General features: G+C 41.7%; 1 protein-coding gene across 1 annotated transcript in view; it reads left to right on the forward strand.

Annotated features, from left to right (window-relative positions):
• Hydin (HYDIN axonemal central pair apparatus protein) overlaps positions 1 to 25962 on the forward strand; it is a 411964-nt gene that overhangs the window by 222057 nt on the left and 163945 nt on the right. The window contains exons 19-23 of the mRNA XM_023565963.2: positions 1010 to 1248; positions 3816 to 4086; positions 5903 to 6046; positions 11117 to 11260; positions 19132 to 19445. Of these exons, the coding sequence (XP_023421731.2) occupies positions 1010 to 1248; positions 3816 to 4086; positions 5903 to 6046; positions 11117 to 11260; positions 19132 to 19445 (1112 nt within the window). The remainder of the gene's footprint in view (positions 1 to 1009; positions 1249 to 3815; positions 4087 to 5902; positions 6047 to 11116; positions 11261 to 19131; positions 19446 to 25962) is intronic.

A 25962-nucleotide genomic window follows, 5' to 3' on the forward strand; every position in this document is an offset into this window, starting at 1 on the left:
CTCTATCACGCCCAGAAGTGGACGGAAAACCAATGTGTAGAAGGTTCAGTGAAGCATATTTCTGCCTAATGTAAGAAGAAATGTCTAGTAATTTGCATTGATGGAACCTGGAATAAGTTACCTTTAGGAAGAAGTAAGTTACTTACCATCAAAGATAATGAAAAGTTCAATGCATTCATTTGTCAAATATTTATTAAGTGTCTGCTATTATACCATACATAGCAATAGAGGTTCACAGTATTTAAACAAGTGTCAACAAAGACAAAGGTCCCTAGAGCTTACACTACAGTGCAAGGAGATGGGCAAGAAGCATGATAAATAGGTGAATCATGAAGGTAAAAGGTAAAAGTGTGACAGGTAGGTTTGCTATATAAAATGTGACAGCCACAGCACATGTTATTTTGCCAAAGAACATCAGGCAGAAGATGAGTGAGCTGTAAAGAGTTAAGGGGTTAAAAGGAATAGATTGGTGGGAGTCCTTTCCAACTCAGCTCCGTCTTATCATGTACTTCAAGATAAGTTTGGGATTTTAGCTAATTAAATCCTATTAACTGCTATGAAATACAATTCAGGGTGACTTTCTGTATTATGTCTATTAATAAAAGCTGTTCATCTTCCCTATCAAATGCCAACAATTTTGCATTTGAAAAGCATTTCTTTTAAAATTCCATAAAGAATGTGGTACCTTCTGTTGGCATCACAGAATTTGGAGACTGGGACAGATAATTAGTATAAGCTTCTTATACTAGTTGTCTTCATGGGAAAGAGATGTAAAGAATCTTCACAGAGCATTCAAAAGTAGACTTGGAGGCTTGCTCTTCAGAATCAGATTGCTTTTGGAAAAAAGAAAAGCCAACAAACATTCAGCTGGCTTTGATTCTAAAAAATAATGTTTGTCTCTGATGTTGACTTCTGTGGTGTCAACCATGTGATGTACAGAAAACTTTAACATGTACGGAATGAAAAGCCAAGAATATCCTCCTTGTTAACTTGTGGTCTTGTGTTGCAGGCAAACAAAAAATCCCTTTGGACGATTGAACCCAATGAAGGCACAGTTCCTGCGGAAGCTAATGTTCCCCTGACACTCACTGCCAACCTGAATGACATTCTGACGTTCAAGGACACAGTCATTTTGGACATTGAAAATAGCAACAGCTATCAGATTCCTGTCCAGGCTTCAGGAATTGGTTCTACCATTGTTTCAGATAAGCCTTTTGCTCCAGAACTTGATTTGGGAGCACATTTTTGGTAGGGAAATATGACGGACCTATGTTTATTGATTATCTCATAAGTTGCACCACCACCTAGTTTAGGAACTTGTTTTTAAGTAAATAGGACAGCCAGGTCAGCTCCTCTCCTGGCCCAGCCACACTTTCTCCATTCTCACTGGGGGCATCAGCCACAAGAAGACATTTCCTACTTACAGCTGGCTACTTTCTCCAATCTGTGTCTGTCTACTTTAGAAATGTAAGGTGTAACCTTCTCCCAAATTTGCAGTCACTTCTCTGTAATGGAATTAGAGTCTCAACCATGACTTATCCTCTTTGATTCCAATATACTGCTAATACCACTCTCTGAAAATAAAACCTAAGCAAAGTATACTCAGGGAGGCAAAAACTTAACTGCAAATATCCTATCAGGTCTTACAAAGTCACTAATTTTTTTGGTATCATTTTTCTACTTGCCTCCTACCATAACACAGTTGAAATATCAGCACTTGGCTTCCTCTGATTATCTGGGGTCTAAATAGAGGATAGAGAGTTTAAATATTTAAATATAATGAGGCACAATGTAGATACCTCTGAGAAGCACAATACAGTATAGATAGGAAAAAGTATGAAGTTTGGATGGAGAGGGTAGAATGTATGTGTGCAGACTTATTTCTGATTCCTCCAGAAAGCCATGCAGTTATCAGTAACTGACCACTGGGGACCAGCTGGATTTGTACCTGCCTGTAAGAGTCCTGTGATTACATCTCACAGGTTATTCCTCCTGCCTTCAGTTCTAACAGCCCCTAAAACCAAGTCATATGCACTGTGCCAGGGAAAATGTAATGGGGTAATCAAGAATCCATTCATGCTTCATTTCCCCTGCCCCACTTAGGAAACATGACATTGGGTTGAAAAATACCATAAACCAATAGCAAATTAAGTAACATGCAAGTCATAGAGTTGAATTGTGTGTGTTTACAAAGAAGCATTCAATTGCACAAATCCTACTTCTGACTGACTGTTGGTCAAAGCTAGGGCATTTTCTTATTCATATTAGTGCTCCTATTTTTAAATTTCTTTACATGTACTCAAATCTAATTATAAAAAATAAGGTGCCACAAACTTAATCTAATTGCATTTTCTTAATCTATGAGTAGTGTTAACCGCAAAAGGTATTTCAACTCTTGGGCTGGGGATTTAGCTCAGTGGCATAAGTGCCTGCCTTGTGAGCAGGCAGTCATGAGTTCAATCCCTGGTACCGAGAAAAAAAAAAAAAAAAGGCATTCCAACTCTTGCCAAGAATTACAGAGTTAACTAACTGTTTTCCTTAAATATATAAACAGCTGTAGTTGTTAGCTATAATTTCCCCTCTGCACAAACCCTATTGTTATTCTTTTTGGCATAAACTCATATTGCCAGCAATAGCCAGAAGAATCATCAAAAGCAGGGATAGGTAAACTACAGCCCACTGCCTGCTTATATAAATAAAGTTTTATCAGTACATGGACTTATGATGGCTGTGTTTCTGTGATTTAAAGATACACTGTGAATAAGTAGAAGACACCCTACCTAGTTTATAAAACAGTACATATTACTTATTATGGTCCTCTCCAAAGCCTACCATTAGCTGTAAAGTTAAACTGTCAGGCAGATTTGCTCCATTGAACATGCCTTACAGACACACATTTAGAGAGAAATTGTTTCACCTGACAGTTGGCAAATATTTCTTCTGATTATCTGATAATTCACCTTATTTATTAGATATGTCATTTCCTAGGGAGGAGCAGCAGATAGGATGAAACCCCAGTCTAATAAACTGTAAAAAATGAAAAGATCCTAAGGTGAGTTTATCTTTGAAGAAACAAAAAAAAAAAAAAACCTAAAATACACTAAACCTATAAATCAGTTTTTTAGACCCCCTACAAATCATATCTGAACTATTTTTAAAATCTCTTAACAAAGAACCAGGCAATCAAGAGGTCCTTAGAAATTAATTTGTAGTCTAGATAATGAAGGAAGGAAGGAAGGAAAAACAACATCATCAAAAGTACATTATCCAAGACAAGTGCCCAGGCTGGATGGTGTTTGGAGCCTGGCCTCTGTTAAAAGATACCTGTTGCTTCTCTTCAGAGCATCCTTTGCATTGAATCCATCAGAAGCATTTCTCTCTGTCCATAGAAATTTGCTCAACACAACTGCAAATATGCTTCTTCTCCAGGAGCTGTTTTGCCTTCCTTTCAGAACATCTCAGAACTGTGTCTCATTAATTAAGGGCTTCTCACTCGGACCGTCTATGTGTTCTGAGCGCTCTTACTCTGCCGGGTGGAGCTCCCTCCCCATAGCCGCTCACTATTGATGGTGACTCTGGGACCAAACCCAGCTTCATACTCCAAGTCTGGGGGCCCTGGAGTAGGAATTACTTCACCCCATCGCTGTGATAGTTCTGGTAGCTTCATGTATTAGGCTTTCTACATTAAAAAAAAATGAATGTCTTGTTCTGTTACTCTTTTTAAATATTTCTCTAAGAGTAAATCTCAAGAGTATGGAGCTGAATGTAAAATCCATAATATAAGTTTTTGCAATATCCTGCCTTTTCTGTTCCAGTCTGGATACCTATTATTACCGCTTCAAGTTGACCAACATGGGACGTCGGATCCAACAGTTGCTCTGGATGACTGATGGTTACCGTCCCCAGAACAAGCTGAACAAGAAGGGACAGACTACAAAGGGACCTGCTTGTCCTTTCCAGCCCCAGGGCTCCCAGGAGCCCAGGGATCCAGCAAGTCCAGTGTTTCAGATTCATCCCATCAGGATGGAGTTATACCCACGCCAGACAATCGATGTGGTTCTAGAAGGCTACTCTGCAACTCCCAAGGTAAGAGGAAAGCACATTTAGAAGCTATTTTTCTCCTAAATAAATCTTTGCTATCCTATGTCTATTTCTTAGGAGAGTCCTTTGACATTTATCTGAGAAAGAATGAGGTTTCACAAGGATTTGGTACAGCACCGTTACCATGGCAGCATCCATTGCTTTCAAGGTTCAGCTCTGCTCAGTTTTCTGTTTGTTTCTATAGCTACCATGAACCCAACCTTAAAGGACCAGTTAAAGCAGGTACTCACTCTCCCAGGGTCAACAGTAACCAGCCAATAAGTCTTAAGAGGGAAACATCCAGTTTTTAATCAAAGCAAATGTTCCTATTAACACGTATCAGTATTAATTTAATGTTTGTTCAAAAAAGTATTCTTATAGATACTCAGAGTTACCTTAGCTAGTTAGATATGGCAACATATACCCAGTTTATCCCCTCCCCAGTGATTCCAATAGCATCACATTTAAAAACATCATCTTTGTATGCATCAGTGAAATAGTCCTGTTTATCTTCAGCAAGTTTGATTTTCTTCTGTTATTTACATTATCACTGCACATTCTGCCTAAAACATTTAATTAGATCCAAACCATGTGTCTATTTATTACATTTCCCTCTTGGATTCTGGAAACCACAAAAAAAAAATAAGAAAAAGACTTTTGAAGTCACTTAAAAGTCCCTCCCATCCCACAAAAGCAGACTTTGTGAATGAAAAATGATGCTTTAACTTCTGCTTGTATTACCATGTCAGGAGGTGAGAGTGAATTTTCTCCTCGTGAAAGAGGAAGCAATAAGAAATTTATCTCCCAGAGACAAGATGGGAAAGTTGATCCATTTCTTCACTTCTTTAGGGTCACCAAGTCCACTTTACCCAATTTACATTATTTTTTCACAGAGCATTTCAGTCAGAATACATTCCCCAGTGCAAAAGAAAAAAATCTTATCTCCCATTACAGAGTCTGTCATGTGTTCCTTCTCTCTGTTACTCAGGGGATCAGCCAACTTTTTGACTGTGCACCATGTGACAAACACCGTGCTGGGCACTGAGGGTGCAGACATGAAGGGAACAGACAGAGCCCCTTATCTCAGAACACTCTCAGCCTGTAAGAGGAGCACACTTACGATGTGGTTATCAAGAGTTGAGCAAGGGTTTTTAAAAAGCATTAAATCTAAGCTACTGGGGCACTAAATTCACTTTCAGCTTTGCTAAAAGCTTCCCTGAATGTGCTTCCAAATCATGCTATATACTGAATTCATTAACATCCCAAACCTGAGCACTCTTCAATACAAGCTATTCATACTATAAATTCATTTTTGATTCTACTTTATTTTTAAAAATGTGCCTTTCTTGAGTGCAAAAAAAATTAGTTTCTAATGCATGATCTTTTAAATACCCAAATATGAAAGACAAAAATTAATCCAACCAGAGTTTTTAATTGGTTTGATAAGAAATTATGTAATTGCCATTTAACCACAAGCCCCATGAAGGATTTTACCCACCTTGTTAATAACTGCTTTGTACACCCAGCCCCTAACTTAGCTCCTGTTGTATAATAATTTATATATGTATATACAGCAAGATATGAATGTAAATTGATTGTGTCCTCAGGGGCAATCAAAAAGAAACATAGAACTCATCAAAGCCAAATTTAGCCAACCAGACCAAAACTGTATGACAGAGAACAATCCCTGAAATCCACTTCGCAGGGAAATGCGGTCTTCCTCATGTCCTTAGCAGATAGTTTGGAATTGATTTGCTTTTGGTGGGTCATTAAGTTTTCTGAGTTATGGTTATTCCAAAGATGTTACTGCATATGTGTGCAGGTAGTCAAAGAAAAGCTGGTGTGTCGCGCTACGGTTGGCACAAAGAAGGGGAAAAGCTTGCTGATGACCGTGGATATCATCTGTGAGTTTGTAGCACCGCTCATCCTGCTGTCTACCAGACAACTCATTTACCGACTGGAAAAGGTCAGTGAGGCTGAGCTCAGGAGCCCAGATGCCCTGAGTGGGGTTGACATGGTTGGGGTTTTCGGTTTGTTTGTTTGTTTGTTTGTTTGCTACTTAGTTTAGGCGATACTGGAGGTTGCAACCAGGGCCTTTGCACTGAGCTACAGTCTCAATGCTTTTTTATTTTCTATGTTTTATTTTCAGAAGAACTCTGGCTAAGTTGCTGAGGCTGAGCTTGAATCTTTCTGCCTCAGTCTCCCAGAGTGCTGGTATTACAGGCATGCTCCACCATAACAGCTATGTTCACCTTTTAATTTCCTAAGTTAAATTAATTGAAGTCCTGTTACAACTATTACCCAGCCAATGTTTCTTTTCAAGTCAGAAACCAGTACACATTCAACTAAAAATTCTGAACCTAAGCCTATAATTCTTTGAAATAAGAATTCTATTTTCATCACTCCTGATGCATAGAACCAAAAAATTAATATTCCAGAGCACTAAAGATGTATTTTAGTCAACCATTTTGCTGTAGGTAACATAAACATCATAGTACAGGATTGGAATAGAATTATCAATGATATTCATAGTCAATAAGAAAAGCTACCACTTCCTGATTAGTATCACTAGATGTGGGCCATGTCCATTACATACATTTTCCCAACTCTGTCTCACAAAAACCCTCCACAGTAGGTCCTGTTATCATTCTTACCAAACACATAAGTAAGCTGGGATGTAAACTGAGCTGTGTAGATCACTGAGCACTGCTGGAAAATAAGTAATCAACAAAAACTGTCGGATTTATAGTCTTTAAAATGTCCAGGACTTTGTATGGCTTCTAAGGCCAGGCAAGACGTGAGAGTCTGGTCCGAGGTCAGAGGAGAGATGGGAGCGGCTGCTCCAGGGCAGGGATTGGGATGCTGAGGGTGGGGGGAGGTACCACAGTGTGTGACTCAACCTACTCCTAAGCAGGCTTCCTTTCAAGAATTGTTTACCATTCAAAAGCAACATGTGCAGAGCATCCACTCTGAGTCAGGGACTGTGCTAGTGCCCAAAGTCTGAAAAACCAGACATAATCAAAGATAAGCGCCAAGTAGAGGTTATAGACTGTAAATAAATAATTCAAATTTTATTGTTTCAATCCCAGTGTAAAGACTGCTTTGGTGTGAAAACATAGATCGGGAGACACAGCCTTAGCTATACATGTGGTCATAGGCAGCTTCCTTGAGCAGGAGACTCAAATTGTTAGTCTAGAGACCATCGAGAAGAAAAGGATCGTAGGCAGAAGGAACAGCTCATGCCAAAGGCCTGCACTGGGAAGGAGCCTGGAGAGCCTGAAAAAAGTCTACCTTGACAGAGAATGAATGACTAGAGATTTCCCTGGAGAACAGGCAGAGGCCAGGTGTGAGTGGCATGCCTCTAATACATGTTCAGGACTTTGGATTCTGTTCTTGTAACCTTTTGAGTGATTCAGGGAGGGCAGTGACATAGTGAAAATTATTCATCAGGACAGCCATGCTGGCTGCTGAGCAGAATATTTATTCACACTTCTCAGGTCCCATGCACTGCACCAGGGTCTAGCGTTACGCAGTGAGAATGGGCCCTCTCTGAAGTTCACAGCCTACTGGGAAGACCAAGAACAAAGGAAGCCATTGTCCTGTCATGTGATCTACGCTGTCATACAAAAATGCTAGGTGTGGTAGTGCCTGCCTAACCATGGGGAGACTAGTGAAATTCCTTTCATTACCTTGAGTCTTTCAGGAGAATGTTGAAGACCATTTATTCTGGTACTAAATTCCATCATATATCATTTGTCAAAACAAAGAAAAGTGTACTTGAGCACTACCATGTGTAAGGTGCTCTGCTGGGAGATGAATAAAGGAACTATATAGTCCAATGGGGGAGGCGAGATATACAAGTTTAATTCAAATCAATAAATTATGTTTAAGTACCTACAGCGTGGTGGGCATCTACAATGTCTAGGGCAAAAAAGATACAGCAAAGAGCATTGAAGACGTAGAAGAAAAGTTCAGTGAAAGCAAAGCCAAACATGAAGCTACCAAAGTCAATGACACATGTGGAAAGGAAATACTATGGATTTGCATTGGGCTGGGGATGTGGCTCAGGAGTGGGGCACTGCCTAGCATGTATGAGGCCAGGCATGCAGAAAAAAATAGCCTTAACCACAGTTATTGTTTCATTATTCTCCTTTAAACTCTTTCTTTTCAAGTAATCAGGAAAGATATTTATTAGCAACAGCTGCACTGAATGAGGTGGCATCATATTTTCTCTAAACACAGCTATTCAGGGAAAATTCGGTGAACATTTATTGAATAGCTATTCCGTGCAAGACATTATAATAGATGTTAAATATGCAGCTTAGTTTTATTAGATTTTTCTAAGCCCACAAACACTCATAAAAAGACGGGGATAGTGCTCTTTTTCTTCTTTATATTCTCGTGCCTTTTGGGGGGGCGTAGCATATTTTTGCTTTAAATGCCTATTGTTTGAGTTCATGGCTGAATTAAAATATGCAAATATTCTGAGTATGGCAGTCACTTCTTGTTGAATTAAAACGTGCATACAGTCACAGCTCCCCGCTGTGTGTTTATATCCTCCTCTCCTTCCCCCACATATCAGAAGTTTGAAATCTTTCCTGCTACTGTATTTTCATTGTTCATCTCCTGCCCACATTTCCTGCGTACCAGGGATGTTGAATAAATGCAACTTCATTACAGCATGTGTAACAGACCCGTGAGGTCTTGATATTCAGATTTAATTGTCTGACACCCAATTATCTGTTCTGCTTCCTTGTTGTCAGCTCACGGCAGCGTGTCTTATTTGGCTCATTAGAATATAATGATACGAACCTCGCCTATGGAAAAGGTTTTTCTATAACTGTTTCCACAGATGAGATCTACTTTATAACAATTGCACCATTCATAAGCTGTGGAGATGAAACTACATCTCTGTGGGATTGAAAAGGTCAATTGAAACTTTCAGCCTGTTTGCTTCATGAAGTTCTAGCAGCAAATTCTGTCTGCTGATATTTGGGGAGACAATCCAGAGAGAAGGGGTCATTTTAAAATAGATCAGCGTCTCTGGGCTTCAACTCCTCATCACCACTCTCTGAATGGCCTCTTGCCAGAACCATTCAGGTGTGGCGTCTTCACTTCAAAGCCATCTGCAGTGACACAGCAGCCTCCAGGGAAGGTCAGTTCTTGATGCAGCCTGCTACTTAGTAGGTCTAAGTGTGCTGGTTCATCCCTCCCTAACCTGGGGTGTGGCAACCTGCAGAATTCAATGTGCAACAGAATTCAACGTCTGTGCTTCATTAGAGGGAGAGAATCAAAGACTGACATTGAATGGCTAGTGTCCTTGGTGTGCACCAGGAGCTAGTGCAGAGGCCAGAGGCTACAGCCAAGGGACAGTGGCCACCTATTGTAGTCAGGGGTTGTGCAGAGAACAATTAGAATCAGGACATGGAGTTTATAATATTATTTTTATAATGGTCACCAGGAGTTAACACAAGAAAATGCAGGAAATCTACCCGCAACACCAAACTCATAGAATATTTAGTCAAGGGCCTAAATCCCACAGCGATGTCCCACATGAGTCTGGATGAAAACCCAGAGCTCATGACAGTGCTTCCCATGAGTCCAACTGGATGTCCAGACCTCATAAGAAGGATTCATGACAGTCTCTTTTATGGATCCGTGCCAGGAAGGCCCAAAGGTCAGCAGTGGAAGCCAGAAAGTCCATGCCAACGGGTGAAGGAGCTGTGCTGGTGGGGTGAGGGTTCTAGGCTAGAGCTAAGAAGTCACACTCACAGCAAAGACCAAGGCTGTCCTGAAAGGCACCACGGCCATCCCCAGTGACACGGAGGCCCCCAGCTCCTCCAACGACAAGCACAGTTGGGTACATGCCAGGAAGCCATCGTGACGAGTTCATCCTGGAGACCAAGTGGCACATGTCTTCCCCTCCAGAGACAGGAAGCAATGCTCAATGTGAGGACCAGAGCTTCTCCAGGAGAACCAATGGCTCAAACAGCAACTCATAGGAGAACCCACAATGCCTCAACGCAATAATGCCTTAACGCCTTAACAAACTCCTTCTCCTTCTATTTATGCTGGCAGCTTTCCTCGGGTGGAGCATCTTCGCTCAGTGCTATGCTGATGTAGTCCAGCTGGTCTTACATTGACCACCAGTTCTTAATCCATAACACCACCCAAGCTCGCCCAGGCCAAGAACCACGTGGAAGGAAGACTATGCGGGACAAAAACTGAAAGGCAGTCAGATCAGAATGTAAAACCAACTGAAACTGGAGGATTTAAAGAGGCAAATCCAACACAGAAGCCTGGAAAAAACAGGCTGCAATTTCAGAAGAGCCCAGGAATGATTGCAGGGAGGTTCTTTTTTGGAGGCCACAGAGTAAGGCTTCCTGATGATTCTAAATGACCCCTCTCTGGAGCACACAAGAAAGAATGTGAGCCCGAAATCAGAATGAGAAAAATCCAATCTCACCTGCAACTTCCAGTTCAATATCCATGTCAGATGCTTTCTCTGCGGGAAAATTTAAGTATGATTTATCTAACAGTGAGAATATTCTTCTAAATCATCTCTCCTGCTGGTGTCAGGAAAGGAAAATAGTTACAAGAATTTGTCTATATAACAAGATAAGCAGGCTAGCAACTTGGGTATTTTAAGCATAGAAAAAGCATTACATAAGGGCAAATATTTATCTCATACAGCAATACCTAGATTCTTTCACAAGATAGTGCTGATTTATTAGGCTCTGTCCCATGACATTGTGGAAGCTCCTATAGGAATAGTTCTAAGCAGAAGCATGGATTCTGTAGGCTTTCTTCACCTAGGCAACAAGAGTCAGAAATCTAATCTATCTTTTCTAGATTCTGTAGATCTGCTTTTCAGTAGCCCACCACACATCATTCCAGACAATTTCTATAAACCTCTACCAGAGGACATAAATACCTGAAGGGGGGTTGTAGGTGGCACTGAACTTTGTGTCTAACATGGATGTAAGACCTTGTTAACCATAGTTTGGTTTGTTTTTTCTTTTTTCCTTTTCCACAGAAACCTAACACTATCCTGGAACCTGATTACCAGCCCTTGGTCATAAAGAACATTTCCACCCTCCCTGTGAACATACTGATCTCAACAACTGAGCCCTTCTTTCTTTGTGAGACTGATAAATCCCTGCTGCCTTCCATGCCTGAGGTAACACGAGGGTGGGCTGTGTGTGTGGCGAGGATAATAATAATATACTGCCTGCCTTCAGAAAAATAGAGGGAGCCAACAGGAAAGACCACAGAAAATTTGAAACGAGTAATAAATAAACTCCAGTATCGATCAGTGGGAACATTATGAGCATTATCCTTAATGGTGTGCGAATTTTCAGCTCACTGTGATACCCGCTTTGCTCCTGCGCATTATAATACAGCCAATATGTAGAAACCAGTGGTTTCTGACTAGTGATAGAGGTTTTAATTCTCCTCCATCAAAGCCAACCAAAACTCCATAGCCAAAGAAATGAGAGAATAGCCAAGACCAGTCCCCAAACCAGCAAGCCCATCACTGAACTCTAGAAAAACTGGACCAGGCTGGGGAGGGACTCGGAACTCACCCTGCAATGGGCTGGAGCAAGATTCAGCAGTCTCCAACAGCCCTACACGAGGGTCCCTGAGATCTTCTGGGCACCAGGGCACCAGTGAGAATGGTTGACCATGGCCAAGTGATGCTGCAGAGCTGTGGGAAAGGAGGATTGAAAGGAATCCAGTTCCCTACACCACACACACACCACCTCCCCATCTAGGGAGACAGCTAACAGAGAAGCCATATGATACAGAGAGGGAGGACAAGATCTCAGAAGAGAAGGCCTGGGACTTAGATTTGCTGTAAGCCAGTGTCAGGGAGATCATCTTGGGGAGAGCGGGGACAGAGCACTTGGTGACAGGGTGCTCCAGACAGTACCCATCCAGAGGCTGTGAACTGCCCCACGGTGCAACACACACATACACACACACACACACACACACACACACACACACACACACATACACACTGATCCCTGGATAGGCAAGTCTCCTTTGAGCACAAGGGGGAAAATATCAGCTAAGAATAGAGAAGAAAAAGGAAAAAATGATTCTACGAAGAGACAGATGAGGCAGAAAAGACAGAATAGACACTCTGAAAAAGGACTTAGCCAAGGAAGAAGTTCAAAAGTACAGACAGACAATTCTCTATGGCCTCCGAAAAAGTACAGATAATATAACTTGGCTCTGGAAAGAACTCAAGAATGAGACGCAAGTGCTCAAAGAGGAGATGAGAAGCAAACTCAGAGCACAGGAAAACAAGTGGACGAGAGAACGGGAAGATTCACACAAGGCACCTTTCTCTATCTGGGTGGGAGATGAGGCCCTCGCTTGTTCCTCCTGAGATCTTAATAGGATAAAAGTAGAGATTTCCAAGAGAGAAAGATCCCAGAGCAGTAAAATAAAGGGAGAAGCAGATAGGCATAGTCAAATAATGAGAGATTTAAGAAGATAGAAAATTTAGAGTTGAGAAAAAGCCACAGAAATCTGCATCCCCAAAAAATGTTGCCGTAAAGCTGTGAAAAATAAACTTGTTCCAGCCAGGCGTGGTGGCTCAGGCCTGTAATCCCGGCACTCTGGAGGCTGAGGCAGGAGGATCGTTGTGAGTTCGAGACCAGCCTGGGCTACAAAGTGAGCTCAGTGCCTGCCCGAGCTGCATAGAGACCCTGTCTCAAAAACATAAAAATAAATAAACTTGTTCCACCCAGTGGGCTCTGGGTGGGCTCTGAGCTCAGAGCCAGTAAGTATGAGGAGAGGGCTGGAAACAAAATGGAGAGACACCTTGCTCTGGGCACACCCAGAAGGTGCGGACAGGTGGCTTTGATGTCAAGACAAAAATGGTGCTCTTCCCCAGAGAAGCTACTTTAAACGATGAAATTTCATGCTCCGTGTGTTTTCAGTATCAGTGCTGCTGAGGGAGCCTCCATCCCCATTCATCTATTCTGGTATCTGGGGCGCACCCAGGGCTTGATTGTCACTCTCCGCCCAGGAGAGACTGTTCAGTGGGCCAACTCAATGGCAGGCGTTTAGAAGTGGTGGCCTCTTGGTTGTTGAGATGTCAGGGTGGGTCAGGAACTTCAGGTTCTTATAATAACTCTGGAAGCAAAGTTTTCACCTTTTTTATTAATTGCCTGTATAATCATAAAGACACATAAACATAATTTTAATAATAGTTTCAATAATCTGCAGGAAAAATATTAACCACCCAATAGAAAAATAGGCAAAAGAAATGAAGAGGTCACACACAGAAAGAAGAAAAATTTGTCTGTCTGTCTCTCTCTCTGTGTATCTCTGTCTCTGACTCTCTCTCCCTCTCTCTCTATCTCTTTGCCTCTCTTCTCTGCCCCTCTCTCTGTCTCTTTCTGTCTGTCTCTCTCTGTCTGTCTGTCTGTCTCTCTGTCTCTCTGTCACTGTGTGTGTGTTGTCTGTCTGTGTCTGTCTGTCTCTCTCTCTCTCTCTCTCTCTCTCTCTCTCTCTCTCTCTCTCTCGTCCAGGCTGGCCTTGAACTCACTGTGTAGCCCACACTAGCCTCAAACCCATTATTCTCCTGTCCCATCACAGCCTGCTAAAATGACTCTTGTCACATGAAAATACACTTGACTTTTTTCATATTAGAAGAAAGCCAAATTAAAATTACCAAGAAATACTTTTTTAAGCTATCAGATTGGCAAAGAGCCGAAATTGGAATGCTCAGAGTTCAGGAGGACATGTGGAAGCAGACATTCTCCTGCAGGTCTGGACACAGCCTATCCGGAGGCGGTGTGGCAATAGTTTGGAAGATTGTAAACGCCCATGCCCTTTGACCTCATAATCCCACACCTGGGAATTTATGCTACAGATACAGATACAATGTACCAGTTGATATATACAGATACAGATGTCTTGATTAACAGAGCAAAAGCTTGGGAGGCAGTGTCCTTCACCAGGGTAAATGAAAGCAGAATTATGCAGTGGAATGAGATGCAGTCTTGCAGAAGGATGAAGGAGCGGCCCACCTGCGGTCTCAGCATTGTGGGTGGCTAGAGCAGGAAGATAACTAGTTTGAGCACAGTCTGGGCAACTTATGGAGACCTTGTCTGGAAATAAAAATTTTAAAAAGGTCTGGGGATGTAGCTCAGTGTGAAGTCCCTGGCTTCAATCACCAGTACCAAAAAGAAAAAGAAAAATATGAAAGAAGGAGACACCTCCATGTGCAGTACTGAATGATTTCCCAGTGAGAAGAGTGAAGTCCAGAACAGTATGCATAGCATGTATCTGGTGCGTAAAAAATATAAAATCAAAAAATGTGATTTATGTCCATTGAAAGTATCTACAAAAATAGTCAAGACATCAGTAACCTTGGTTACCTCACAGGAGGGAAACTCGTTGGCTTGCTTAAGGGATAGGAAAATGGGCACAAGATGACTTGATTTGCATTGTTCTATCTGTTCAAAATGTAAATGAAATATTTTAAAAATATTTTTCAAAATAAGATGCCACACTTTGTCCGAGCGCAGAATAACGGAGACTATTCAACGGTGAGGTAGAGCTTAGTGAAGTCCCAGAACTTACTGATAGCCAAAGAATTCTGTGGCATCTAAGAAAAGAAGAACTCTATCAGAGATAGATTTCATACTAAGATCAGATTTCTCCCCGACAATGTAACACCAAATGGCCACAGAGCAATGACTTGGCATTTTGAAACAAGGTTTGACCCAAGAATTTCATAACCCACCAAAACATCCTTTGAGAATAAAGGTAACAGGCAGCGCTCTCCGGAGCAAGGAATCACTGAATCAGTATTCACGTGCGCTTGGCCGAAAACAGTGGAATAAAATACAGCTACACAGAAAAGTTAACAACTGCCGGCAAACCGTGAGAGCGACTACCACGGGCCCGCGACTGAGAATGCACAGTGCTGGGCTCTGGGGTTTCATTTCGTATCAATAAAAACTGAAAATCTATAATCATCTTTTTAATTATTGAAAAGGGGTAATAGTACCAACTAATATTTATATACCATGCACTGTCCTAAAACACCTCACACACATATTAACTCATTCCATCGTCTTAAAAAGAAATGGTGAGTATTATGATCCTGTTTTACAGATGGAAAGATTGAGGTTCAAACTTTGCCCAAGGTCATACAAGGCATGTTCAAAATATACACCAAATGTTTAATTTTTTTAAATTACTACAATAAACGATCTATTAGTATTAATCCCCTTCAAAATACTTCCTGTTGCTGTATACACATCCCACTTTCTGTAACAGTTCTGAAAGTCCTCTTTCATGAGTGTCTTTAAAATGTGTTACCACAAATACAGTGAATTCTGCTGTTGCATGCTGTCCAGTGGAAAGCAGGCTGGTAAAAACATGACTTTGCCTCCTCATCTGCCTTACTCCCCAGATCTCTCACCAGGCAACTTCCGGCTCTTCTCCAAAGCCAAATGACCACGAAAATTAAATGTTTTTAATTGATTCAGGACATCAATAGAGCCACATTAGCACAACTAAAGAAACTAAAGAGAACACCCAGAACTGCATCAGAAAATTACAGAAACCACGCGATAAGTGTGTTGGAAGAGAGGAGTTTTTTGAGGGGAATTAATGGCAACGTGTCTTTTACTGTAAAGGGGGGGGGGAAATTTAGGTATTCACCGTAGTTTTTGATCACACCTGATACAAGTTGTAACAAGGGAAACCACAATTTAGCTGAGAGCAGACTGAGTTCTTAACCTTAGGAAGCAACATCCCTTCCATACAAAAAAATTTCTTCAGTTTTGTTAAACTCAAAAATGTATTTAATAAAATAGTATAATCTAATTCCATTTTATTAAATTCTACTATTCCTCCATTATGTGTGGACTAACAGTTTCAAAATATTAACTCTGAGAAATTTTGAAATTTTAGATAGATAGACCTTTAATTTAATTGTTGTTCTTTTATATATATAATATACATTTCTACCAAACAACAGTCATTCCACTAGACAAAAGATTGTAGGTTGACTTTCAAAGATATTTAACCCGTGGGGGAAAAAACAACAAAGACATTTAACCCATGAGCTGCTGTAAACCATGTGGGGATTAGGAGGAGAAACAAACCAACTCACCCTTCCCGTGAGTCAGCAGGAGGCGTGCTGGGCCTGGGAGGAGTAACAAAAAGCCAATTTGCCCTTCCTGTGAGACAACTGGGGTGCAGGCTGGAAGCTAAGAACACCTGCGCCCCTCTATTGTCCTCCCCCCATAAGTAACCAGCTGATCCGGAGGACAGGCTGAGTTGATAGCAACTGAGGTACAGAAACTTGTATTATTTGATCGACTTTACAGGCCTCACACCAGGAGTCTGAGCATCTATTGAGAGGATAACAATATGCAATATAGCAACTATGGGGGACTTTCTTTTGTCTTGTTTTTGAAATCCAATGTTGTTCTCACTATTTTGTTTTGTTCCATTTTATTGATTTGTTTTATTCAATGTTCCATTTTGATTGGCTTTATTCTATCTTATTTGGTTTTAGTCTCTTTAATATATGCTTTCATTCTTTTGTTTTGATTGATTTTATTCTATTTTGTTTGATTTTATTATATCTGATGGTTTGGACCGCAATTTTGAAGAAAACAAGAGACATTATAGTAACCATTGTTGATTTCCTATTGTCTTGTTTTGAAATCCTATATCACTTTTGTTGTTCTATTCTGATTAGCTTTATTCTGTTTTGTTTGGTTTGGTTTTATTCTCTTTAAAGTAAATTTAAAGCATGAAGATATTTAAACACCAACTATGACAATCCCAAGCACATAGATATCACAGGTTACAAGGTAGGGTGTGCATTATGTCCATCCATGTGAGCCAACCTGTAAAGTCACAGTACAGATTGTCCACTGTGGAAACCAGTGTGGAGTTTCTTTAAAACACTAGGATTAGAATTCCCTAGCTATGCCCTTTCTGGGTGTCTTCCTAGAAGAATTAAAATCATCATACCACAGTGACATATGTGCACCCATGTTTATAGCAGCACAGTTTGTTAATAGCTAAATCTTGGAAACAACCCAGATGCCCATCAACCAAGGAATGGATAAAACAGGTATGGTTTTTTTATACAGTAGAGTACTACTCAGCCATAAAGAAGACTTTTAGAGGTAAATGGATGCGACTCGAGACCATAATAAATCAGACCCATATGTATAAACATCATATTGTCTCACTAGTGTGAGAAACTGAATGAGGACATAAGGTTCAAAATGTACAATAGGTGTTATGAATTGAGAAGAAACCGTTCAAAAGAAAAGACAAACTCTGATGGGGGAAGGGAGGAAGGAAAAAGAAAAAATATATCTATACACAAGATAGTTGAGATAGTTATACAACTAGTTTCTCTTAGTTCATTGAAAAGAAAGGTTTGTGCTTCTATTGTTTGGACCAGATATCATACTTATATCTTGTACTCTGAATAACTATTATGCAGACAACAATACCCAATGTATTAATTATTGTAACTCTCCTACTAATCTGCTTTGAAACTCTGTTTTATGGTGGGGTTTTTTTCCTCTTTAAAATAAAACAAAAGTACAGGTTGTCCGTGTGACTTTGAGATGGGATGAGGTAGATTGAAGCAACCTCTCTCTTCCCTTCCTTTCCCTTCCCTTCCCTTCCCTTCCTCCCTTTCTCTCTGTCTCTCTCTCTCTCTGTGTCTCTCTCTCTCTCTCTCTCTCTCTCTCTCTCTCTCTCTCTCTCTCTCTCTCATTGTTGAATCAAGTGATTGGCTTTATCAGCTGAAGCCATCTGGCCATGTCACAGGTAAAAGCCTGAACTGTTTTAGCCCCTTGGAGAGGTGGCAGTTCCGGACAGCACTCCTCCTCGTGCTTCAGAGTGTTGGCTGCAAAACCAGGAGGTGCCTTTCATTGCCAGTTAAATTTGGGAATTGAGCAATGTCTAAAAAAGCCAACCCAGGATGGGCTTTTCTATTGGAATGTATTTTTACAGGCAGAGACATCAAGGAACATGTAGGGATTTGAATCAAAGACAGAAAAGAGCAAATAAAATCTCCTGAACAAACTCTGTACGTCTCTAGAATGTCATTTTAAGTTGAATAGAAAACTGCAGGAAATGGACAATGCTGTGCTTAAGAGTTAGGATTGCAAACACTGGAAAGAAATTACCTAATCTGTCCTTTTCCGGGTCACTCTAGACAGCGTCCTCCCCTCCCCCAGTGCCCTAGCAGGCCTTTTACATTTTCCTTAAGCAAAGAACTTTCCCTCCAGTCTGGCAGGAACACTGCACAATCTAATTTATTTTCAGTTCAGAATATTTAATATTAGCTATTCGCTGTAGACCTGGCCTCTTACAGTTTCTGTAATCCTTGTAACCCTACAACAATTACCAAGATCTTTCCTTTCAAATAATTCCTCCCAGATTTGCCTTGCTTTCATTTTCACCTATCAAAATATATGCCTCTGTCTATAGATCTACATTTACCTATGGCTGTGGTCTTAGCCTATTTTCTGTCATCCTAATACCCAAGACTGGGCAATTTACGAGGAAAAGGTTATTTGGGTTCACAGTTCTAGAGGCTGGAAAATCTAAGAGCATAATTCCATGGCAGCCTTATGCTGCTCCACGCAGTGGAAAACAGGTGGGCAAGTGGACATACGTGGAAAAGACAGGACAGTCCTTGCTTTATAAAAACCTAGAGGTAACTAATCTAGTCCCATGGGACCAAGAACTCACTCCTCTGAGAACGATGCTAATCTCCTCTCAGGGCTCCATCCCCATGAACCGAACACCTCCCCCTCGGCCCCAGCACCTCTGCAATGACAGCCAAACTTCAACTTGAGTTTTGGAGGGAGCAATCATAACACTAGCTGTTTAAGTATTCACAACTGTGTGTGTAAATACGTGGGTGTCTCTGTGAATGCATAAGTAAATATAAATAACTTTGGTTGTCTGGTTTCATGTATCAGGCTGGAAATTCATAGTACAAAAGTTGATAATTCCTCACTATCTTATTTGTAGCCTATTAAACTGGATGTTTATGAAGCAAAAAACCTGCTGGTCAAATTTGACCCAACCTACAGAAATGATCTAAACAACTGGGTGGTGGACGAAGTCCTAGAGATTAAGTATGTGGAACACCCTCAGATCGACAGCCTGAACTTGCGTGGGGAAGTCTTTTACCCCAACCTCAGCTTTGAGATGACAGAGGTGGACTTCGGCTGCATCTTGAATGATACCGAAGTTGTCCGCCACATTATGATCACCAACACCAGCCCCCTGCCTGTGAAGTTCCGCTGGCTCTTCCTTGTGACCAATGAGGAAATTCAGAGAAGGTACGGAAATCCCACAGGCCTCTGATGTTCATTCATTTTCTCTTTCAAGCTTTGTACTGGGTTTTCTGTGTCCTTCATATGGCCTTTCATTCATCTTTTTTTGACAGCTAAATCATGGTCCATCCTAGATTCCCAAACTGAAAAAGCAGATACAACTTTGAAGGCCCTGCATATTTCCAGGTTAACAAAGCCATACCCATGAGTCCGCTTTCCTTGGGATTCTAACAATAATATGATCACCAGAAATTTCTTACTAAAAATCTTTGTAGTTTTTTAACTTATTGTTTTATTGTATTAAGAATACCTAATATAAGATCTGCCTTCTTGGTAGGCATTTAGCTCAAGGGCATAAGCGCCTGCCTGGCAATCGAGAGGACATGAGTTCCATCCCCGGTACAAGCAAAAAAAAAAAGATCGACCTTCTTAACAAACTTTAAGTGTATAATACAATACCTATGCATTATAGGTACAATGTCATACGGTAAATCTATAGAACTTACCTTGCTTTGCTGAAATTTTGTGCCTGTTGGTACCCATTTCCTTCACCCCTAGCGCCTGTAACCACCGTCCCACCATTTGATTTATGAATTTTATTATTTTAGTATTTTAGATAATATTTAGCATTTTAGATAACTCATATAAGTAGAACCATACAGTGTCTGCCTTTATGTAACTGACATATTTCTCTGGGCATCATATTCTCATGGTTTACCTATGTTGTCATATATTACGGAATGTCCTTCTGTTTAAGGCTGAATAATAGTCTGTCCTATAGTGTTAAATGCCACGTTTTATTTAACCACCCATTTATTGATTTAAAAACTTAGGTTGTTTCATGATCTTGGCTATTGTAAATATTGCTGCAATGAACGTGGCAGTGCTAACGTCTCTTTGAGATTTTGATTTTGATTCTTTTGGATAAATACACAGCAATGGAATTTCAGGATTGTACAATAGCTCCTCTTTAAATTTTTAGGAACCTCTGTACTGTTTTCCACAGTAGCTTCACCATTTCACTTTCCTGGCAACAATTTTCTCACTCTCTCATAACCCTGACTGTATTTTTTATAATAGCCACCCTCCTTGTGATACCTCACTGTGGTTTTGGTTTGCATTTCCCTGATTATATTGACAGTAAACATTTTAAATATAATTGTTAGCTATTTGTCTTCTTTAGAGAAATGTCTGTCAAGTCTTTAACTCACTTTTGTTGGGTAATTAGCTCCTACTTTGGGGTTAGGCTGCTATTGAGTTGTACAAGTTCCTATGTATTTGGAGATGACCTCTTATCAGATGCGTGGTTTGCAAATTTTTTCCCATTCCATAGGTCCCCTTTTCATTGATCATTTGCTATGCAGAATCTTTTTAGTTTAGTGTAAGCTCATTTATTTAGTTTTGTTTTTGTTGCCTTAGTAAGCACTTCAAACCCAGAGTATGGATTGACTAGGACAATACATTGAGCATGTGCCTTATCTTGCATATTTCTGCTCTGAGATATATATCTATATAAGATATAGATATATATAGATATGTAGATATACTTATGTATTATTTATAGGCATACACAGAGTTATGGAGTAGTGGCAGGTAGTGAGTGCAATATTTTTTTTCTCAATTGGCAACCGGGACTGGTAGGAGTCTGTATATTCCCTTAGTGAGTGTTTTGACAGCTCAGTTTTTAGCATGGGCATGTTGAACAGCCATTCTTAACTGAGGAGACTTCATACTGTTTCCTTAGCGGCTTGTCAGTGCTTCCTGCACAGAAGCTTCACCTTCTATGTGACAGCCACCCTTTTCTTTCTTGTGCTTGTTACCACAGCAACAACAACTTGCTCTGGATGTCATCCATAGACATCTAATGATGACCTAGCATAGCATTGAAACTGGCAGCCAGTCCTAGGCCTGAGCATTGGAGCCTGCTCATTAGATGCCATGGGCTGTTTGGGTTTGCAATGAAATTCTGTAGATGGTGAACATTTAAAATAATCATAGAAAAAAATTGACCAACCTGACCTAATGCTCTCTGAATACCAGTTTTTATGAAATTATTCTGATATAACATAGCTAAATGAGTTTATCCCATCTGGGAGCAAGGACATCCTTTTTTATTTTTGAGAGGACATTTCCATAATTAAAATAATGACATTTTGAAAATGTACTCGGCCAATGGTGGAGATGAGGCACTCGATTTTTATTGATTTAAGCATTTATTTGACCATTTTTCTTTTCCTCAGTATCTTCCTATCATTTGATATTGAGTCTTTGCTTCTAAGTCATTTGCTCATTCATTTAATCAAAGTCATTCAGCAAATATTTGATAAGTTGCTCTTGTAGATCAGATATCATGTGAGCATTTTAAGTAATGGGAACAGTATGTACATGTTAGTTAGAATTCATGGATTCATTTTCTTGCAAGTTACAGGAAGCCTGAACCTCTGCAAAAATTAAAAGGAAAGGAAAGTAATTGGTTCCCACAACTCAAAAGCCCAGATTTATTCTGGCCTCTAGCCTGACTCAAAGCAGATTCGAACAGTAGTGTTATCAGAACCAGGCTGTCTGTCTTTTGGTTCTGTTGGCCTTTGTGTGTTAACCTCATTCTCAGACCAGCTTTTCTAGTCACCAAATAGCTGCCAACTCTCCTGGGGCCATGTCCTTCCAAGCTTTGGACCACTGGGACAGAACATGAGCAACACATCCCCAAATTTCCAGAAGATTCACTCTTATCAGGCCCACTTACATTTCCTGTCCTTCCCACTAATTGGGAAGGGACATACTGGGCACCGTGGGCCTGGCCTCATTCTCACAGATGGTGACCTCTGGACCACTGAGACTTAAGGGAGTGAGAATGGGGTAAGATCTCCAGCGAAAATCACGGCATAGGAAAGAAAGGTTGCTGGAGAGTAAATGGCATACATGCACCACAGTGTCAGCAGCTGGAAGAGGTTATGAGAAACAGTTGTGGAGAGGTGTGTTGGCAGGAGGGTGTGCCAGGCCTGCTATCCCATCAGGCATTTAGACTCTGTTGCAGGCAGTGGTGAGACATATAATCAAGAGAATGACAGAGTCAGGGTTCTTCCAAAAGTAAGTCTTCACAGCATTCAGCACTGTAGCCCGACACATTCCCTTCTGGACTTGCAGAACATGGCGTCATGGCGTCCTCCTGCTTCTCCTATTATTCCCCAACTATTCTCTCTCAGCTCTCTGCCAGGAAGAACTGGGCTCGAGTACTTCAGGCTTCACCCCAGGCCCTCTTCTCTTCTTAACATCTGCCTCCCCGCATTTCAGTCACCCTCTGTGGCTGAGGCCACCAAATGTACATCTCCACCCAAGCCCCACTCTGAGAGTTGGAGCCCATTGAGTTTTTGGCATCTTCTCTTAGATGTCTTCAGGTGACTCACGACTGACGTGCCCCACGTAAATTCCAGTTCTCCCCCTGCTCCTTGCGGCCCATCCCTGCCTCTCCTCCAGGGCACCTTAGCCCAGTGATAACACCACTGTTCCCCCCTCACTGTACTCACCCCACCATGCCTGTCACCCAGGTCTGCCTATTCTGCCTTTTAAGAACCTTATTTCTGTTTCTCTTGCTCTTGCCTTGTTTCAAGCCACCATCATTGTTACTTGGATAACTATGACAGCCCTAATGGGACTCTGCTTCCACACATGCACCATGATGCCTTCTCCATTTGGGAGCCAAGGGACGAGCATGTGGCCACCTTTAAATAACTACTCCATGCTCCTCAGAACAGAGTACAAAATATACACCACAATATTCTAAAGGCTTAGCTTTTGCTGGTGCGTGAGTTCCTCTCGAGTTTCTTCCCATTGGCTCTCCCCCACCATACACCACAGTGCTTACCTAACATGCTGGCTTCTGCCTGTGCTCCCCTATCCAACTGCCCCATCTCTCCTAGAAGCTCTTCTCCTACTCTGATCCCTCCTGATCCCCCCTCAAATCTCAGTTTCAGCATCGTTCCCCCACAGGCCTTCTCTGAGACCTTGCTCAAGCCAGAGTCAGGCCGTGGGCATTGGTAGCCCCACCTTCTTTGTGACACACATTACAGCTGTACTTATGGCTCATTGTCCGTCTTCCAAGCAAGCTCTGACCCCTGTGAGGCCAGTGAGCAGTATGCCCTGTCACCTCTGGGAAACCCCAGGCCTAATACTACCCTTAGCATAGACAAAAATCCTCAAAGGAATTTTTTTTAGTTAATCAAATGTTCCCTCTTTGATGTTTGTAGAGAGATGGAGACAGTTTCATAATTGGTTGAAGATTCTTTCCTGTTAGCTCCCAAGCACCTGCCAAATACAAAGATGCAAGGCGTAAATGTCACCTAGACTAGACCAAAAAAAAAAAAAAATGCCACCTGCCCTCCAGACAGGCTTTTTGTGCAGACCATCAGAAGAACATAAAAAAAACCCACTGGCTAAAGGTCATTTTATCTGATATATCAACACTAACCTTTCTTTTTCAATTAGAATTCTTAAGTCTTATGGTTAGTAAAGGAAACAAAAGTATGAGAGAATTTTATTTTTTATTTTTCTTTTATAAGCAAGTATGAGGATGCATAGACACTCCCAACATTTCTGTCACAATACCCATGCACCTGCCAGGAGTGTGTGCATGCACGTGTGGGTGCATGTGTGCACATCTGTACACATGTGGTGCAGGTGTGTGTCCATGGTTCTCTTGTTTGGTAATGCATTTCTTCCAACTTGGCACTTACATCACATATAAAAATAAAGAAGGAAGTAAAGTGGTGAGCATGTTAAATAAGCACTCAAAAGGGGGAAAGCAAGTCCTTGCCTTAACGGCATGCTCACCCACTCAGGTTCACAGCCTTGGCAGGAGTCTCGACTGGCAGAGTGGATGACGGTCTGCCCTTCCCACACGTACACACAGTGAGGACAGTGGTGAGGAGCATTAGGGCTGAGCATTTCTCCTGTAGCTGTCACAGCAGAAATTGAGCCTTCCATGGGTCTGTCTCTAACTGAGAAGCTTGACAAGGACATAGTGCTCCCTGGCACCTGTGCCTCAGAGCCACTAGCTCATGCCTGCACTCAATCCAGCCCTTAGTTTTAAGAGACAAGACTAAAGAAGCATCCCAGGATGCAGAGTAACCCTGGCTGGGCTACTGTCCCTGCCCTGTCCCTACTGCATGCCTGATACAGTCCCACAGCTCAGAGTGGGAGTCCAAGTGGTCTCCACAGACCACTTCGGCTTTTAATTTCCAAATGAGTTTATAAATAACCAAATACAAGGGCCTAAGGGAGAAAAGGATGGTGGCATCCTCATACTATTTTTCTGTGACAAATACCAGCCGTCCACAGCTGTGACTGGAACGCAGGAGAAAGGCCTAAGACCCAGGAGAAAGCCTCATTTCTGGGTGCTTCGGTCTGTCCTCTTCTCCCCCCACTGCTGCCTGGCTGAACTTCCCAAGATGTGATCTAGTCATTGTAGGTAAGGTCTTGAGCTCTGAGGTCATATGTGGCTGGGGGGAGTCCAAGCTCTGTGATGATGAACACGGGTTTACTCACTTATAAGATGGGGGTACTGCAGGAGCCTTTAAGAATTGCTAGGATAAAACCAAGCATGTCTGTGAAGTGCACGCATCCCCAAGATGTGTCACGCACAGCCACATTGGTGGCTGGGTTTTTTTGTTGTTGTTGTTTTCCTGAGGGCTCCCATGTAGCAAGTGCCACCCACCCCCCAAATTCAAAGGCCTGCCACTTCTGGGCTGTGCGCTGATAGACCCAGGCTCCCTTTCCTTCTTACAAAGTATCACAGCTTTTCTTAGGCTGTGTTCATCACAGCCAAAACCAGGCCTTAGGCAAGCATAGGCAGGACATGGCACATGGGGTCTCAGGAGCACCAGGGCCACTTCCTCCCTCGGCTCCCTCCAGAAGCTCCAGGGAAGGTCTCTTTCCTTACCATTTTCAGCTTCTACAGCTGCATCCCTTTGCTCAGGAGCCCTTCTCCATCTTCAAAGCCAATGCGTAGCATTCTCCAGTCAAACTCTCCCTCCCCACACTGAGGTCACCCCACCGCTCCTCCATTCCCTGTATCCTCTGCTTCTCTCTGATAAGGAAACCTGTCACTGTATCATTCAGCTTAAAAAGATGAGCCAGAAGAGCATTCCCTCTGGAGAGCCTTCAGTTACTCTAATCTGCAAAGTCTCCTTTGCCATGGAGGTAATATTCATAGCATCTAGGGATTCAAGTGTGCAAATCTTAAGGATTTCCATCATTCAGCACCTCCCCCAGACTCCTGGATCCACCAGCACCAAGTTCATGTGCCCTTTATGCTCCTCCAGTCCATGACAGCTGCAACACTGGATCTACTGTTACTAACCACATAATAGGGAACCTTTAGGTTAAAAGCAAAAAGGAACCTCACCCTGGAAATTCAGAATTTGTTGGCTCATGTGACTGAGAAATCTAGAATCAGGCTTCAGACACAGCTTGATCCAGGGCTGAGGCAATGTCACCTGTCCCTGGTATCATCCCCTCCACCTCTTGG

Source organism: Cavia porcellus, unplaced genomic scaffold, assembly GCF_034190915.1.
Source record: "Cavia porcellus strain 051 isolate PalLab524CR breed Dunkin Hartley unplaced genomic scaffold, mCavPor4.1 scaffold_4, whole genome shotgun sequence".
In the NCBI taxonomy this organism is placed as follows: Eukaryota; Metazoa; Chordata; class Mammalia; order Rodentia; family Caviidae; genus Cavia; species Cavia porcellus.